Here is a 17,150-nt window from a genome sequence, read left to right as displayed (position 1 = left end):
TGTTACAATACAGTGTTCATTAACTATCCACTCTTTTCCTAGTCTCTTCCCAATCCCGCTCCCCCATGACAGTCCTGCTTCCTAACAATGTGGTATGCAGTATTTGTCCTTTTGACTGAGACATTTCACTCCAGGGTCATCCATGGTGTGTAATGTTTTACGAGCTCATTATTTTTCAGTGCTGCATATTTTCCCACTGTATTAATACACCATAGTTTTTCTATCCATTTGCTTGTTGATGGACACTTTGGGTTGTTTCTAAATCTTTGCTATTGTGTATAATGCAACAACAAACATGGGTGTGCATGATTTTTGTCTTCTTGATAAAATATAATCCATATTGAAGACTAATTTTGATCCTCTGTAGCAAGTGCTTTAAGTCCTCATCACTTTCAGCAAACAAGCTCATCTACATAACATAGGCTGTTGATGAGTCTTCCTCTAGTCCTCATACCACGTTTTTTTTCTTTATAGCTTCTTTGAGGATTTGCTCATCATACAAACTTAATAGGTAGAGAGAAAGGATATAGTCGTGATGCAAACCTTTCTTAATTTTAACCCATGCTGCGTTCCCTTGTTCTATTCAGGTATAACTTTGTTTTTGCCTAGGGATAGGTTTTGTATGAGCATGATTATTAAATATTCTGAGATTCTCATTCTTCTCAATGTAACCATAATTTGTTATGATCCACAGAGTCAAATGTCTTTGCATAATCAATAAAACACAAATAGACATTCCTCTGCTATACTCTCTATACTTTCTGCCAAGACCCATGTGACATCATCAATGAAATTTTTGATGTCTCAGTCTCTTCTAAATCCAGTCTGAACTTCTGGCAATTCTTTGTCAATGTATAGTTCTAGACATTATTTTATGAGCTTAAGTAATATTCGGATTACATGTGATATTAATGATACTGATTATTTCCACATGCTGTTGGACCGCTTTTCTTGGGAATAGCACAATCATTAAACTCTTCCAGTCAGTTGGCAAGGTATTGGTCTTCCAAATTTCCTGACACAGATTAGTGAACATATTCAGGGCTGCACCTAGTAAATGAAACCTGTGAATTGGTATTCTATTGTTTTATTTATTTATTTATTTATTACAGAGGTTTTGGATTTCCATTCATTCATTGCCGCAATTTTCTCCCTGCCCATCCCTCCCCACCAGCTCGCTTCCCCCTCCGAAGAGCGAAAAAAAAAATTCCTTCATTAGTATACAATTCCCACGTCCCTTCCCCCCAACCCCCACCCAGAGTACACTTCTCTATGCAACCTTAATTCTGGATTCCTTTGCCAACCATAATACTCAATCATATATCACTTCTAATCTGTTCTTTCCCTCATCTGTTTCAATACAATATACATAATTTATCCAGTTTTTTCTGTCATACCCCCACCCTGATAATGGGCCATCAAGTCACCTGCGACTCATGGTGACCCTATGTACAACAGCCCTAAACCCTGCTCTATCCTGTTCCACTCTTATTGTCTCTGATATACCTACCCACATTACCCCAGCCACTGAATCAATCCATCTCATTGAGGGTCTTTCTCTCTTGCACTTTCCCTCCACCCTCCCAAGCATGACGTCCCTCTCCAAGGACCGTTCCCTCCTGTAACATCCCCAAAGTATATCATATACAGGTATATATTCCAATATATAATTTCAATACACCACTTTGAATGTAGATATAACAACTCTTGTGGCTTAGTGGCAAGAAGCTGCACTGCAGTCATGAAGGCACTTGGTTTGAGGCCACCCGCTGCTCCACAAGACAAGGATGGACAATCTCCTCTCATGCAATTTAACTGCCTCTGAAAACCTGCTGGAGGGTCAGCTATGGATCAGTTCCAACTCTACGGGACCCAACAACAAACCTGTGGTCATGGCTATAATAATCCCTTTCATCGGCCCATATGTTTGTTTTTCCTGTCTGCCACTTACAGATTAATGTTCATTATTTATGATAGAGTAGTTGTACATGTGATAGTGTTTACTTTTACTAACTGCAATTCTTGTGCACTTCTCTTGTATCTGAAGCTTCCTTTTCTTTAGTACTACTATGATCATCCCTTTACTGCCTTTTATTCATCTTAATATACGTCTCTTATCAATTGGGAAGTTAAGTGGTCTAGTGGGTAAGGTGTACTGCCAACCACTTAAGACTATCATTTGGACTAACAGACATGGCAATTGAAACTGAGATCTTAGAAATGGAAACATGGAGAAAGAGGAACAGCTGTAAGGAGACACTAGTGATTGGAATGTGGAATGTGAGAAGCATGAATGTAGGAAAATTGGACATTGTTAAGAAAGAAATGGAACGCATAAATATTGACATACTAGGCATTGGCAAAATGAGATGGTTTAGCATGGGACATTTTGAAACAGATGATTGTATGATTTACTATGACAGGGGTGAAAAGGTGAGAAAAAAATGGGGTTGGTTTCATATTAAAAAAGTCATTTCCAGATCTATCCTGAAATACAATGTGGTGAGCGACAGGAGAATATCCATACACAAACAAGGAAGTCCAGTGAATAGCACTATCATTCCAAAGAGGAGGAAATAAATTTCTACCAACTTTTGCAGTCAGAAATTGATCAAACATGCACTCAAGATGCATTAATAATAATGGGAGACTGGAACACAAAAGTTGGCAACAAGGAAGTAGGATCAGTAACTGGAAAACATGGGCTTGGTGAGAGAAATGAGGCTGGAGATAGAATGATAGGGTTTTCCATATTCAATGATTTATTTGTTGCAAATACCTTTTATAAGAAACATAAATGCAGGCTATACACATGGATCTCACTTGATGATATGCATAGGAACCAAATAGATTGAATTTGTGGAAAGACTTGCTGGAGAAGCTCAATATCAGCAGTGAAAACTAAGTTGGGTGCTGATTGTGGGACAGACCACCAACTACTCATATGGAAGTTCAAGCTGAAGTTGAGGAAAATTAAATCAAGTCCACAGGAACCAAGATTTGACCTTAAGTCTGTCCCACTCAAATTTCAAAACCATCTCAGGAACAGGTTTGAGGCCTTGAGCACAAATAAGCGTAGACAAAATGAGCTCTGGGAGGATATCAAGAAAAAACCCAAAGACAGGCAGTTAAAATCCACCAGTTGCTCCATGGGAGGGGAATGGGCAATGTCCTCTGTTGTGATTTACAGCTTCTTAAAACTCGATGAAGGGTCTTCTATGAGTCATTTCTGATTTAATGACAATGAGTGGAGTTTGAGTTATCTGTTTAGTGAGTTCTTGTGGCAATATAACCCAAAGATCTCACTTATCTGGCTGTCTGAATCCACTAGATGCTCTGAGGAAGAGAGATGAGTTATCTCTTTCCCTCTAGTGGAGGGTCAGCTATGAATCAGTTCCTGCTCCACGGCAATAAGAGATAATCTACAGATTTTCCTTCTTCTCTCATATCTGGTAACTATCAGAGTGTTGTGTTTTTTTTTCCCATGGTTTAGAATTTTTTTATTTATTTATTTTATTATTTTTGTGTGAGTGTACCGTCAAATCAGATCTGACTGGTACAGGAGAAGATTGTCTCTCTGTCCCCGGCAGAGCATCTGGTGGATTCGAACCGTGCGCCTCTGGGAGTGTAGTTGCAGCTCTTTACCACTAGGCCACCAGAGCTCCCCTCAGAAATTTTTCTTTATTGCTGTGGTTAGGTACCGAGCCAGCAAGTTTTGTATTAGCTTTTTACTATAGTGACATATACCATCTTTAGACCCTTTTAAAATAAGTTTCTTTAAAGTCTTAATGTTATTTATCTGCACTTTCTTGTCTACACTTAATAAAAAGTCTGTAGAGAAGATGGTGTTCCATTTAAACAAGCACACGTATTTTGTTTTATGACATTATAATCTCCACACTGTATATCATCTTTTACTGCTTTGGTTCTTATTTCCATTCATCCCTCCATTTTCTTTCTGCTTTCTGAATTTTATCCTCAGACAATTCATAGCCACCATTGTGATACTGTGTGGGATGGTTCTAAGGGATGAGTACCTTCCTAGTTCACCTTAGAGATCTGTCAGTTGTTTAGTCGCAACTTGTGCCACTAAGGGGGAATGTAGTTCCAGGCTCAAAGGGAGGGTAAGGGCCCTGGTCTCCCAACTTCTCCTAGTTTCTATCAGCCTGTTATTATTATGGTGGTGGTGGTGTTATGGGCCGTGGAGTCACCTGCGACTCATAGTGACCCTATGTACAAAGCCCTTAACCCTGCTCTATCCCTTGGCAATCTTACTGTCTCAGACACGCCCATTATCATTACCCCAGTGTCCATTACCGTGATTCTGAGTGTTGTTCCACATTTATGTTTCACTTTTACCCTTTCAGAGGAGTTGTCTTTTTTTTTTTTAATCTTCAATCTGGTTGAAAATTCGATGAAAGCTATGCTCCCTCACCACATAAAAATGCATATGCTGCATATGGCTAATTTAAATTAAACCCATTCAGAGCTGATTCAGAACGCCTATTTTAGAAGGTAAGGGAGATCTAAAACGTCCCTTCGCCCAGACTCCAGTTGCGGATATGCTTATGTTGGTGTGTAACTTTAAGGCTGTTTCCTGGATGGCTTCAGTGTTATTATCTGTGAAATAGGGGTTTGGTATCTATGTCTAAACTCTTTCTTAGCATGGCAGGTCGGCATTAGCCCTAGTTAGCAAGTTGTGAGAAATAGGGCCTGGTAAGGGAAGACCAAGCCAGGTCAGTCAGGCTGCAGAGGGCTCAGTAGGAGGAAAGAGAAAAAAATCCCCTAGGATTCACGTTCTTTGTGGATTTTTAAAAGTCATTTTCTTTTTCTTAATTGAAATTCCAATGAAAGGTTACAGAGACTTTGGACTTCAATTCATAGTCATGTTCTTTTTCTGGGCTTCAGTTTCCTCACCCGCACACTGCGGAGGTTTTGCTCCTGGGAGCGACGTGGGGGGAATCATGAGAAAGACGATGGAGAAGACTGCAAGGAGTAAAGGAAAATTTGAGGAATGTGACGACGGAGGGATGAGAGTTCAAGGGTGCGGCGCGGCACGGGGTCCACACTGTAGGATTCACCGATCCCACCCTTGCAAAGCTGGAGTCATACCTACTTCTGCCCGGCCCCGCCTCCGCCTTGTCGCCCCTCAGTCTGGTTGCCACGCCACACTTCACATGGCCGCCACGGCGCGACGCTTCCCTCTGCGCGACGGCCGCGGGGCGCGCCGCCAGCCCACGTTTGCTTCTGCCCGCCCTTCTTCTCTTCCAATTGGCTCATCACATGAGAGACGCAAGCGCTCCGCTTCCCACCCCCCTATTTCTCTCTGGCTCCGCCCTGCCTCTTCCTACCTTTTCCTGAAGCGAGTGGAAATCTAACCTGCCCTTATCTCGGCTGTGCGGGAGGAAGCAGGGAGAGCTGGCTAAACCAGGAAGGCGCTGGCTGTGGCGCGCACGCGCACGCACGCACGCACGCCAGCGACCGGCGGGTGGCAGGCTCGCGCCCGAGCTCGTCCCGCGCCGCGCTAGAGCTCGCGCACTCAGCAGGTTGGGCTGCGGTGGCGGCGGCAGCTGGGAAGCTGAGGCGCTGCGTTTGAGAGGAGGTCCCCGACGCGCCTGCGGCTCCTGCTCTGCCACCTTCCGCCTCTCTCACCAGAGTTTCCGTGCCGGGTGTTTGCAGAAGGCAAGGGCGCTCGCCTTGGGAATCCCGAGCACCCCCGTGGCTGCTTCCGACACCGCCCTCTTTCCTCTGCCAGCCGCGGGCCTCGCTAGGTGGCCAGGCAACTCTGCGGGGAGGGGGCGGCGACGGCTGCCGTGTCTGTGGAGACTTCCTACTCTCCAGCCTTGCTCCTCCGCCGGGCCCTGCAGGGGCCGAGAGAGCTCGGCTCCTGTCCTTCCTCTCGCCTTTTTTTTTTCCCTCCTGCCCGTTGGAGCAGCGTCGGTCCGGGCGGTCTCTGGACTGAGGAGGCGGCAGCTCCTCCGGCTCCATCATGTCCGCGAGCGGAGACTTCGGGAATCCGCTGAGGAAATTCAAGCTGGTGTTCCTGGGGGAGCAGAGCGGTGAGTGTGCGGCTCCCCCACTCCTGGCAGCTGGCCGCGGCTCCGCCGCACCGCCCCCAGTGCGGCCCTTCCGTCCACGGAGGCTCCCCGCCGGCCTCGCGTTTGCGCCCGGTCTCCGCTCCAGACCTTCCCCGCGCTCGCCCACCGGCTTTGCCCCTGGGTTCTTGTCTGGATACATTGCTCGATTTTATTATTATTTTTAATCCTTTATCCCTGGGCTCTCCCCTCCCCTCCTCGGCGTCTCTGCTTCCCGCAGCTCGGCCCTCTGTCTGGATCTGCCTTTCCTCACCCCGCCCTGCCCGTGCCTCTTGTCCATTCCTTTCTTCCTGTGGTCTCCCATGCCTCCCCGAGCCCAGGCCCCTTAGCCGAGCCCCACCCTGATTCCATGCTCTTTGCCCTGTTCTTCAGCTCTGTGAGGCCCACCCCAGGAAGCCCCACTTCGGGGAGCAGGCCCTCTTCAACCTTGGGCAAGGAGCGTGGGATCTGGGCGTTGTTTTCCCCAGAGACTTGGCCCTGGGAAGTACGGATGCTGTCGAAGGTGGTTGTAAAAAATGCTTGGGTATTTATTTTCTCTCTTCACTTTGGTGGAGAATTAGCCTGGGTTATGTTAGGAAGATACCGACTGGGAGGCTGCTTTGAAGGTGGGGTGTTGGGGTGAATGGGGGGGGTGGGGTCCGATTTTTTTTTTCTCTTAGGTTGGGCTGTGGCTTGTTGGCAGCCCTCATTTTCTTCTCTCACTTTCATCACTGACAGTTCTTTTGGCATTGTTGGCGATTTTCACATCTCTGCCAGATGCTATGTCATGATCATTTTTACTTGGAATTTTTCACATCTCACCTCTTTCTCATTTCAACACGAAACGTTGACTGATTATCTTCATGGTGGTGCAAATAGGAATTACTGGGGGGAAATGTTAATTATTATTTCTTTTTTAGTATTTTCCAGCGGTATTTTTAGAATTTCGGTGAGAAGATCCTGTAGAAAATGTACATCTTTGTTTTGTGGGATTTTTCTATGAGGTTATGTAGGAATACAGTAGAGTTGTAATAAATTTGTCATCCAATTATCTAAATTAGTTTTAACATGTTAAATACATTTTGACTAAATGGCTAGTAGGCTTAACATTGCATACTGTCTGATGAGTGAAACTGTAATGTCATTTACATGGTCTCTTGTTGCTGTACTTTGTATTACATACAAGATCCTAATTTAGTGGCGGTTGTCTCCAAGATTACTGCTAGGTAGTCTCGTTTTATACTATAGTATACAAATTTTATATTTGCCAATTTAGAAATTATCAGCTCCCCTTTGTCTTCCTCACACTTTTCATGGCATTCTTTAAAATTCTGATATTGAGATACTAATTTCTTCCAAATCGTGAAACATGAGGTACCTACTAGATATTTTAGGTGAGCTTAGGGAAAGCATTAGTTATTTTGATTAGAAGGCAGACAGTGATACAAATTTAGGATCTTTTTTTGAGCTATTTATATGCTGATTTGTATGACTTTAAAGTAGATTGATACTAGTTGCAAAATTATCCTGAGGTTTTTTTCTGCTTTCATATGTGGATGATATTTTACCAAAGAAAAATATTGCATCTTTTTCAAGAAGCAAGTTGAAACTTGTTTCTGTAGGTGAGTAATTTTGATAGAATTACTCACTCTAGAGTTGATCCTGGTCCAGCCATTTTATGTCAATTTCAGGACAGACCACAGGTAAAAAGATGGTCTATAACTCATTATTGGTAAATAGGATCTAGAGTGCTTATTGTGCACTCTGGGGATGATATTGTCTGACTTTATGTTGTGATGTAGAGCTATTTAGTTTGTGTGAAAAACCCATTAATCTCTTATCCTAGAAGATTTTAGCAAGAGTAGAGCTCTTAAGTATCTCAGGTTTCCTCTGAGTTTCTGGAAAATTTATGTTTCAATAAATAGTGCAGTGTTTTATTCTTACTTTCTTTAAGCCTTCAATCACTTTTTCTTAGGAAGTTCTAATACCAACTTAACGAGTGTGTATAATGAACTGTTTTTAGAACAGTCTCTGATTGGCAAAAAAATTGAGAAGACAGTGCAGAGGATTTCCATAGACTGCACCCAGCTTTTCTGTTATTGTTAGCAACTTATATTAGCGTGGTTCATTAATTACAATTATTGAGCCTATATTGACATTTTTATTTTATTTTATTATTTTTGTGTGAGTGTACCGTCAAATCAGATCTGACTGGTACAGGAGGAGATTGTCCCTCCTTCCCCGGCAGAGCATCTGGTGGATTTGAACCGTGCGCCTCTGGGATTGTAGTTGCAGCTCCTTACCACTAGGCCACCAGAGCTCCCCCTATATTGACATTTTTAACTAAAATCCTTAGTTTATTTAGATTAATTTTTACCTAATGTCTCTCTTTCTGTTCCAGGAGTCTATCCAAGTTACTATATAATATTTAACTGTTTAAGATTTTGTTTACATATCTTTTATACTGTGGATTTGTGGTTAATTATCTTTTGAGGCTACTATGTAGTTAAGTAATACCAATTTTGTAGCTTTCACAGTGAAAGACTGGTATCTGTTTTCATGGATAGTGTCTGTAGTTTTATTATACATTAGCAAAGATCTGTAGAGTTTATGCCATCTTGATGTAACTCTTGATGAATTATTTTAGATCTGTTAAAATTCCACAATTCATCTTTCAAAGACTATAATCAATGACAAAGCCTTGTTTCATTAGTAGCATTTACCACATTTGTAAGTATCATATTTAGTTATTATTTATTTTCCATAATAGAATGAAAATTTTATAATGATAAAAATTATCTTTCTTTTGTATCCTTCGTTTGTAGCATGTGGCTGGGTTGGAAGTAGGTGATTAGAAATACTTGTTGAAAGAATGATGATTGAATTTTATAGTAATCCAGTCTAATATACTAGTAATTTTTATTACTCTTTGCTATTGGCGAGGGAGAGGGGTTTGTCTGCACTTTTGTACTTATGTGGTTATTAGTTTTTTATATCTTTATGTTCTTTTGTTTGTATGCAGTTATACTCCAGATACTGGAGGTGGTAGGGGCTGTAATGGCATCTGATTGAATCATTTACGTGTCTGACAATTTTGCTTAATAAAAAAACCCAAACAAGATTGGCCTTGATTTTGTAGTTTTTTGTTGTTGAGTTGTTGCCTTATTGAAAATTATTTACCATTGTTGTTGAGGACCATGGAGTTGGACCAACCTATAGCTTACCGTCCAGCGGTTTTTCAGAGTTAATTAATAGCATGGGAGAAGATTGCCCATCCTTCTCCTCCAGAGCAGCTGATGGCCACAAACGGTGTGCCTTCAGGATTGCAGTGCAGCTTCTTGAAACTAGGCCACTAGAGTTCCCTTAGTACATCACCTGAGAGGGAGTTCTGGTGGAGTAGCCTGTAGCAAATTTCATTGATAAGCCCATAGGTGGCAACTCTCTCTGGTGGTCTGAATCTGCCAGCGATTCGTCAAGAGAAATATGAGCAGTCTCCATCTATGCCTCTGAAAACCCAATCTGAGGGGTTTGTTATAGAGGGTCTGTTGTAAGAGACTTCTGACTCCACTGCAAATGAGACTGAATGGATATAATAGAAATATCAAATGTAAAGTTGTAAAATGTTACTTAAAGACATGTTCCTGGAAATTATTTAACATTACACCATATTTATTTAACCCATAAAAAAAAAGAAAGGTACTATATACTTGTGACATGTGGTTCAAAACCATCAGATGCTTTTTGGGGGAAGGATGGACATCCTCCTCCTGTGTGATTTACTGCCTCTGAAAACCCCTTGGAGGGTCAGCTGTGAGTTGAGACTTGACTTGATGGCACACAGTGACATACTTTATAATAGAGAGCTCTGACGGCATAGTGGGTAATGAGTTGTGCTGCTCACTCAAAAGAAGGCAGTTCAAATCCCAGCTGCTCAGAGGGAGAAAGATGGGCCATCTCCTCGTGAGATTTACAGCATCTGAAAATCTTCGGGAGGATCAGCTATGAGTTAGTTCTGACTCCTTGGCAGCTGCAACGACATGCTTTATAAAAAAGATAGATTGTATTAATGACATAACACTTTGTTAATTTTTTATAGGATCTTGGGTTTTTTTTAATATTTTAGTAATACAAATGGTTTTAAAAGGAATGTTGCTATAACACCATTTGAATTTGACACTTATTTGCAGTGTCTTTGTTACTGTCTGTGATTAATTTTGTCTTGAAATACAGAGGTAATTTTGGGGATTCCATTCATATTTTGCAGTGGAAGATTTTATTACATATAAATATCATGAATTGCAAATTAGGAAATGTAATAGGGAGAAACCATACAACTTCTTACCTTTTTACTTTATATTGCTTTTTACTTTTATATTTATATTTATATTATTATTTTATTTTTTTAATTGAAACACGCTGGGTAGGGGGAACATGTCTTCCTATCTCTCGTAGACTCAGTGTTACTGAACAGGTTATCTTGGCTACATCAGCCATTCTTAAACTTCTTCTTCTTGGGACTCCTTTACTATTCTCTTACAAATGATTGAGTACCCTCAAGAGCTCTGTGTATGGTGTTTATTTAGACCGATCAATATTTACCGTGTAAGAAATACACTGAAAACATTTAGAAATATTTAATTAATTGAAATATAGCACTAATAAACTTATTACATAATAATTTTCTATGAAAAAGAAAAAGAACTCTTTTCCAAACAAATTTAGTTGAGACATTGCTTTCTGTATTTGCAGTTTTCAGTGTTTAAAAAACAGCTGGACTCTAGGGAGCTCTGATGGCCTAGTGGCAAGAAGTTGCACTGCAATCCCAGAGGTGTGCAGTTTGAATCCACCAGATGCTCTGCTGGAGAAGGAGGGGCAATCTCCTCCTGTACCAGTCAGATCTGATTTGATGGTACATGCACAAAAATTAATAAAAAAATTAAAAAAAAATAATAATAAACCCAGCTGGATTCTGATAGCTCCTTCTACATTTAATCTATTGTATTATCACACATCATGTAGAATCTGAAAAAGCCACTGTATATCCATGAAAGGATGAGACTGGAAAAGCCAAATAACATTTTAACGTTTTTATGAAAATGGTTTTGATTTTGTGGATTCTTAAGGGTCTTGGGTGTCCCCAGGATTCCATGGGCCACATTTTGAGAATTAATGTGTTAATAGCAAGTCACATGTGCCCTCTTGTAGGCTCAAATTGCAGGTTATAAGACTCAAGGGAAATATTTCCATATTTTATTTTTGAAGGCTTAAAACTAAATAAAAGTGGGCCTAGTAAGTAAGAGAACATAATCTGGGCTTTATTTTAGTACCAGCTAGTGCTGTTTGGCAAATTACTTACCCTCTCTTTATACTCTAATTTTCTTTTCTGCAAAATTAGGCTTCTAGTACTTACCATTTAAAGTTATTGTGAAGATTATTTAATAAATGGCAAAACATTTAGAAATGTATGGGGAATGCTCAGTAAATATTTAAATTTAACAAATGTTTATTGAAAAATGTGTGGATTGGTTTGTAGAGTTTAATTTTTGTCCTTTTTTTAATCTTTAATTTTATTTTTTTAACAAATGTGGTTTTAATATTTTTCCCCCTTTTCATTTTAAACCACCAGGTTATGGGGGAAGGAATTAGAGTTTACATTTAAGAAATTTGCATTTAGCTATATGGTGCCACTGTTGTAGAATGAGGCTGACATCGGGGTGGGGGTAAGACTGAGAAAAACTGGATAAATTATGTTTACTGCATTGAAGTCTATGAGGGAGAGAATAGTTTAAAAGTATTATGTTTTAGGGCATTATGTTTATCCTAAGAGTACGGAATGAGGGTTGCAGAGTGGATTATACTTGGGGTGGGGTTAGGGATGGGGGTTGTGCGGGGGTGATTGTGTACCAATGAGGGAGTTTTGCTTTTCAAGTAGAGGCACGAATGGGTGGGGGTGGAGTGGGAGGGGACAGAGAGAAAAGTGCAACAATGAATGAATAGAATTCCATAATCTCTGTAGATGTTCATTGACATAAAAAAAATACTAAAAAAAAATTTGCATTTAATAAGGGAGTAAATAATGGAATACTTAATATAATGGCGTAAATACAATTCTTTATGATACTGGAGTTAAAATGCAAGGGAGTGACTCATTCACTCATTGCCATTGAGTCAGAACCAGCAGACCCTCCCGCAGGTTTTCAAAGGCTATAAATCACATGAGAGAATATTTTGTGTTTTGAACCTGTATGGTCTTTGGGTTAGTATTGCAGTTGTGTTCAGGATATGCCACCAGCGCTCTCTTTAGTATAATTAGGCAAATTATATTTGCAGCTGTGCCATATAGTATACTGATTACTTACATGATCTGGTATCATGTTTTTCCCCTTTGAGTAACTAATTGACTCGTTCTTTTTTCCTTTTGTTTAATATATATGTTGTTGTTGTTATGTGCCGTCAAGTCGCCTGCGACTCAGCGACCCTATGTACAACAGCCCTAAACTCTGCTCTGTCCTGTGCCAATCGCACTGTCTCTGACACTCCCATCCCAATTATCCCAGTCACTGAATCAATCCACCTCATAGAGGGCCTTCCTCTCCTGCGCCGTCCCTCCACCCTCCCAAGCATGATGTCCCTCTCTAAGGACCGGTCTCTCCTCACAACATGTCCAAAGTAAGTTAGCCGGAGCCTCAGAATCCTTGCCTCCAAGGAGCCACCCGGTTTAACCCTCTCCAGGACAAATCTATTTGTTTTCCTAGCAGTCCATGGTATTCTCAATACTCTTCTCCAGCACCACAGCTCAAAGGCATCAATTCTCCTTCTATCCTCCTTGGTCATTGTCCAACTCTCTGATGCATAACAGGTGATTGCGAAGACCATGGCCTGTATCAGACACACCTTAGTCTCCAGAGAGACACCACTGCTCTTCAGCACTTTGGAGAGGTCCCTAAGAGCAGACTTTCCCATGCAATGCGCCTTTTAATTTCCTGGCTGCTGGTGCCAAGACTGTTGACTGTGGAGCCAAGCAAACTAAAGCTGTGTACAATCTCAATCTCTTCACCATCCATCCTGATGCTGCCAATTGGTCCAGTGGTGAGAATCTTTGTCTTCTTTACAATGAGCCTCAATCCATATTGTAGGCTGCAGTCCTTGACACTCTGCAGCAGGCGCTTCAGGTCCTCCTCAGTTTCAGCAAGCAGGGTTGTGTCATCCGCATAACGCAGATTGTTGATAATTCGTCCACCAATCTTGACCCCACATTTCTCCTCATAGAGCCCAGCCTCCCGGATAATCTGTTCTGCATATAGGTTGAAAAGGTATGGAGATAGGATGCATCCCTGGCGTACGCCCTTCCCAATTTTGAACCATGCAGTGTTCCCTATATAGTAGCCCCAAACACTTTCCCAGCAGTGTAAAGAAGTTACTGATGAATATATATCTGTCAACTTGGGATCATGATTTTAAAGCTTTATTTTCACTTCATGTTAATATGATCCCCTATTTCCTAGATTTTCTTTTTCTTTCTTGATTTACTTCCAGTGTTCTCAAACAGATGGTTCCTTAATAAAGGGAACATGAAAGTGTTTTTGAGCCCTTGTGTGTCTGAAACTCTTCATAAAATTTATATACTATAAAATAAAAAAGAAAAAGCTTTGTAAGCAAACCAATAGGAAAGGACATTTTAAAAAATTATATGCTGGTAAATTTGGTTGAATTTAAGCATAGAATTCTAGGTTGAGTATATTCTTCCTTTGGAAGTTTGAAACCATTAATTTGCTATTTTGTAAATCCTAGTTTTGTTATTCTGACTCAAGTCTTTTGGATGATACAATCACACCTAGGAACATCATAGCCAGTGTCAGATGGATTTTGGCAAAAGCAGAAAGTACCAGAAGATAGAGAGTACCAGAAGATATCTGTGTTTCATTGACTATGCACAGGTATTTGATTGTGTAGATCACAACGAATTGTGGCTAGCATTGAGAAAAATGGGAATCTCAGAACACCTGATTGTGCTCATACAAAACCTATACTTGGAACAGGAAGCAGTCCTTAGAACAGAAGAAGGAAGCATTGCGTGGTTCAAAATCACAGAAGGAGTGCGTAAGTGATGTGTCCTGTCTCCAAACCTTTTCAGTCTGTATACTGAACAGATCATTTGGGAGGCTAGACTTTCTAAGGAGGAATGTGGCATCAAAATTGGAGGAAGACTCATCAGCAACCTGCATTATGCACATGACAACCTTGCTTGATGAAACTGAGGACCTGAAGCATTTGCTGCAGTAGGTTAATAACTGTAGTCTTCAAAATGGGTTGAAGCTTAGCATCAAAAAAACAAAGATTCTCACTACTAGGCCCATTGACAGCATCATGATGGAGAAAATGCTGAGGTTACAGTTCACCTTGCTTGGTTCCACAATCAACATTCTTGGCACTAGCAGTGAGGAAATCAAAAGATGAATTACATTGGGAAAATTTGCTGTCAGAGTGCTCAAGAGCAATGATATCAGTCCAGAGACCAAGGTGCACCTGATCCATGCTGTGGTCTTTGCAGTTACTTGCTGTGCATCAGAGAGCTAGACAGTGACTCAAGATAAAGCGTTGAACTGCCAAGAGAACAAACAGGTCTGTCTTGGAGAGAGTGAAACCAGGATATTCCTTGGAGGCAAGAATTTTGAAGCTCCATCTTAAATAATTTGGGCTTGATACCAGGAGGGAACAGTGCTTGGAGAAGGACATGCTTGGAAGAATGGAGGGACAGTGCAAGAAAGGAAGACCCTAGATGAAATGGATTGACACAGTGACTGGGGTAATGAAGGTAGATATGTACGAGACAGATTAGGGTAGAACAGAGCTATTATGCATAGAAGTCGCTATGAGTTGCAAGTGACTGGATGACATAACCATTTCTTACTAATTTTTTTATTAACAGAAATTTTGTATTTACCTAGAAGGGGAAAAAAAATCTATCAGACTTTTCTACATTAACAACTTAGATTTGGCAATAATGAACACTGAGGTGCAAGAAGAGAGTAATGCTGGCTGTAATGGCTAAGGTTCTAGGTCATCTTGGCTATACTATGGTTCTCAGTGGCTTGGCAGTTAATGTAATGATGAAATCTGACTGCTATGTAATTATGTCCTCATCCTCCATTTTGTGATCTGATGTGGTTGCCTCCATTTTTTTCATAACTCAGTTTTGTATAGCCTAGTCTTTGGAATCTAGCTATTTCAATAACTGTGACTGGAGCATTTTCATTTTACGTATTAACACTATTGTTAAGTCCCTTTGAGTCAAATATGACTCATAGTAACTCTGTGAATAACAGATCTTAACTTTGTCTTATCTGTGCAATCTTTATCATATCTAACTTCCTTGAGCCCATTCCTGTAGTCACTGTGTCAGTCATCTTGTTGAGGGTCATCCTCTCTTTCACCCTCCACTTTTCCAGGCATCATGCCCCTTTTCAGGGATTAGTCTCTCCTGACAATGTGCTCAGAGCATGTGAGATGAAGCTTTGCCATCCTTCCCTCTAAGGTATACTCTGGCTGTACTTTCTTTAAGGTAATTTAATTTGTATGTTTTTTTATCAGTCCGGGATATATTCAGTACCATTCTCAAAGACATCAGTTATTCTTCCTTATTTCAGTTCTCAAAAGCATAGCAGATGATTGAAAAGACCATGGCTTGAATTGGGCACACCTTGGTCTTTAAACTCACATCATTGCTCTTCAGGACTTTGGAGCAGTTCCTGACAACAGACTTTCCCAATTGAATATGTCTCCTGATTGCTGATACCAAGAGTGTTGATTGTGGGTCCAAGTAAGATGGAATCACTGATAATATCGGTCTTTTCTCCATCTGTCCTGGTATTGCCTGGTAGTCTAGTGGTGAGGATTTTTATCTTCTTGATGTTGAGATACAATCGATATTGAAGGCTATATATATAGTCCTTGATTTTCTGCAGCAAGAACTTCAAATCTTCTCTTTCAACCAGTAATAGTGTGTCATCCGTGTAATGCAGGTTGCTGATGAATTTTCCTTCAATCCTGATGCCACATTCTTTGTAAAATCCAGCTTCTTGAATGATTCACTCAGTATAGAGATTGAATAAGTATGGAGAAAGAATACATCCTTGACATTACTTTCTTGATTTTAAACCATGCAGTGTTCCTTTGCACTGTTTGGACACAGCCTCTTGGTTTAGGTGTAGGTTTCACATGAACATAATGAAATGTTCTGAGATGTCCATTTTCCTCAGTGTCTGTCATTGAGAAAAACTTGTTGTGACCCACACAATCAAATGTCTTTGCATAGTCAGTAAAAAACATACAGACATTGTCTGGTATTCTTTTTTTTTAGCTAAGATCCTTAGGACATCAGCATTGGTATCCTTGGTGCCATGACCTCTTCTAAACTCAGCTTGAACTTCTGGAAGTTGTCTGTCATTGTAACATTACAGCTATTTTTTTAATGATCTTTATCAATATTTTGCTTGCATGCAATATTAATGCAATTGTCTGCTAATTTCCATGTTCATTTAGATCAGTTTTCTTGGGAGTGAGAAGAAATAGGGATATTTTCTAGTTAGCCAGGTAGCTATCTTCAAAATTCCCTGGCATAGAGTGGTGAGCACATCTAAGGCTACATCTTTTTGATAAAACACTTGGTATCCCATCAATTTGTCAGTGCCTTCAATGCAGCTTGAGCTTCTCTTATCACTTTTGGCATTTTCTAAAAAATATTTCAGTGTTGAGCAAGATGGAGGAATGTAGAGTTTTTGTTTTCCTAATGTTTGTTTTCTATAGAAGCTTTCATTTATTCAAACTTTTTGTTGTAATTATTGAGAATAACAAGATGAACATAACTTTTTTGGAAGTACAGCCAAGAGACTACTTAGAGGCAAAGGTGTTAAGACTTTTTTTCACCATAAATATTTAGCTTGCTCTCAGGAGGATCTTGTCCCAGGAAAAAGACATCATACTTGGAAAAGTAGAGGGCTACGGAACAATCTCACTGATTTCACATGCAAGCAAGATTTTACTGAAGATTTTCCAAAAACGACTGGAACAGCACAT

The 17,150-nt window shown here is 40.5% G+C and overlaps 1 protein-coding gene across 4 annotated transcripts in view; it reads left to right on the top strand.

The window, feature by feature from the left end:
• Positions 1-5,537: 5,537 nt before the first annotated feature.
• The window catches only part of RAB6A (RAB6A, member RAS oncogene family), a 66,958-nt gene continuing 55,345 nt past the window's right edge, over positions 5,538-17,150 (top strand). For 2 of the 4 annotated variants that reach the window (XM_006885567.1, XM_006885566.1), the window contains exon 1: positions 5,538-6,059. In XM_006885567.1, coding sequence (XP_006885629.1) covers positions 5,990-6,059 — 70 coding nt within the window. In that variant the 5' untranslated portion in view covers positions 5,538-5,989. Of the gene's footprint in view, positions 6,060-6,557; positions 6,598-17,150 lie in introns of those variants that run through there. The other 2 variants (XM_006885569.1, XM_006885568.1) reach the window with 2 other exon arrangements.

This window comes from Elephantulus edwardii, unplaced genomic scaffold (genome assembly GCF_000299155.1).
Source record: "Elephantulus edwardii isolate Elephantulus edwardi_28Jun2011 unplaced genomic scaffold, EleEdw1.0 scaffold00044, whole genome shotgun sequence".
NCBI classification, from domain to species: Eukaryota; Metazoa; Chordata; class Mammalia; order Macroscelidea; family Macroscelididae; genus Elephantulus; species Elephantulus edwardii.
Note: the sequence above shows the minus strand (reverse complement) of the source record. Positions and strands in the feature narration are given on the sequence as shown.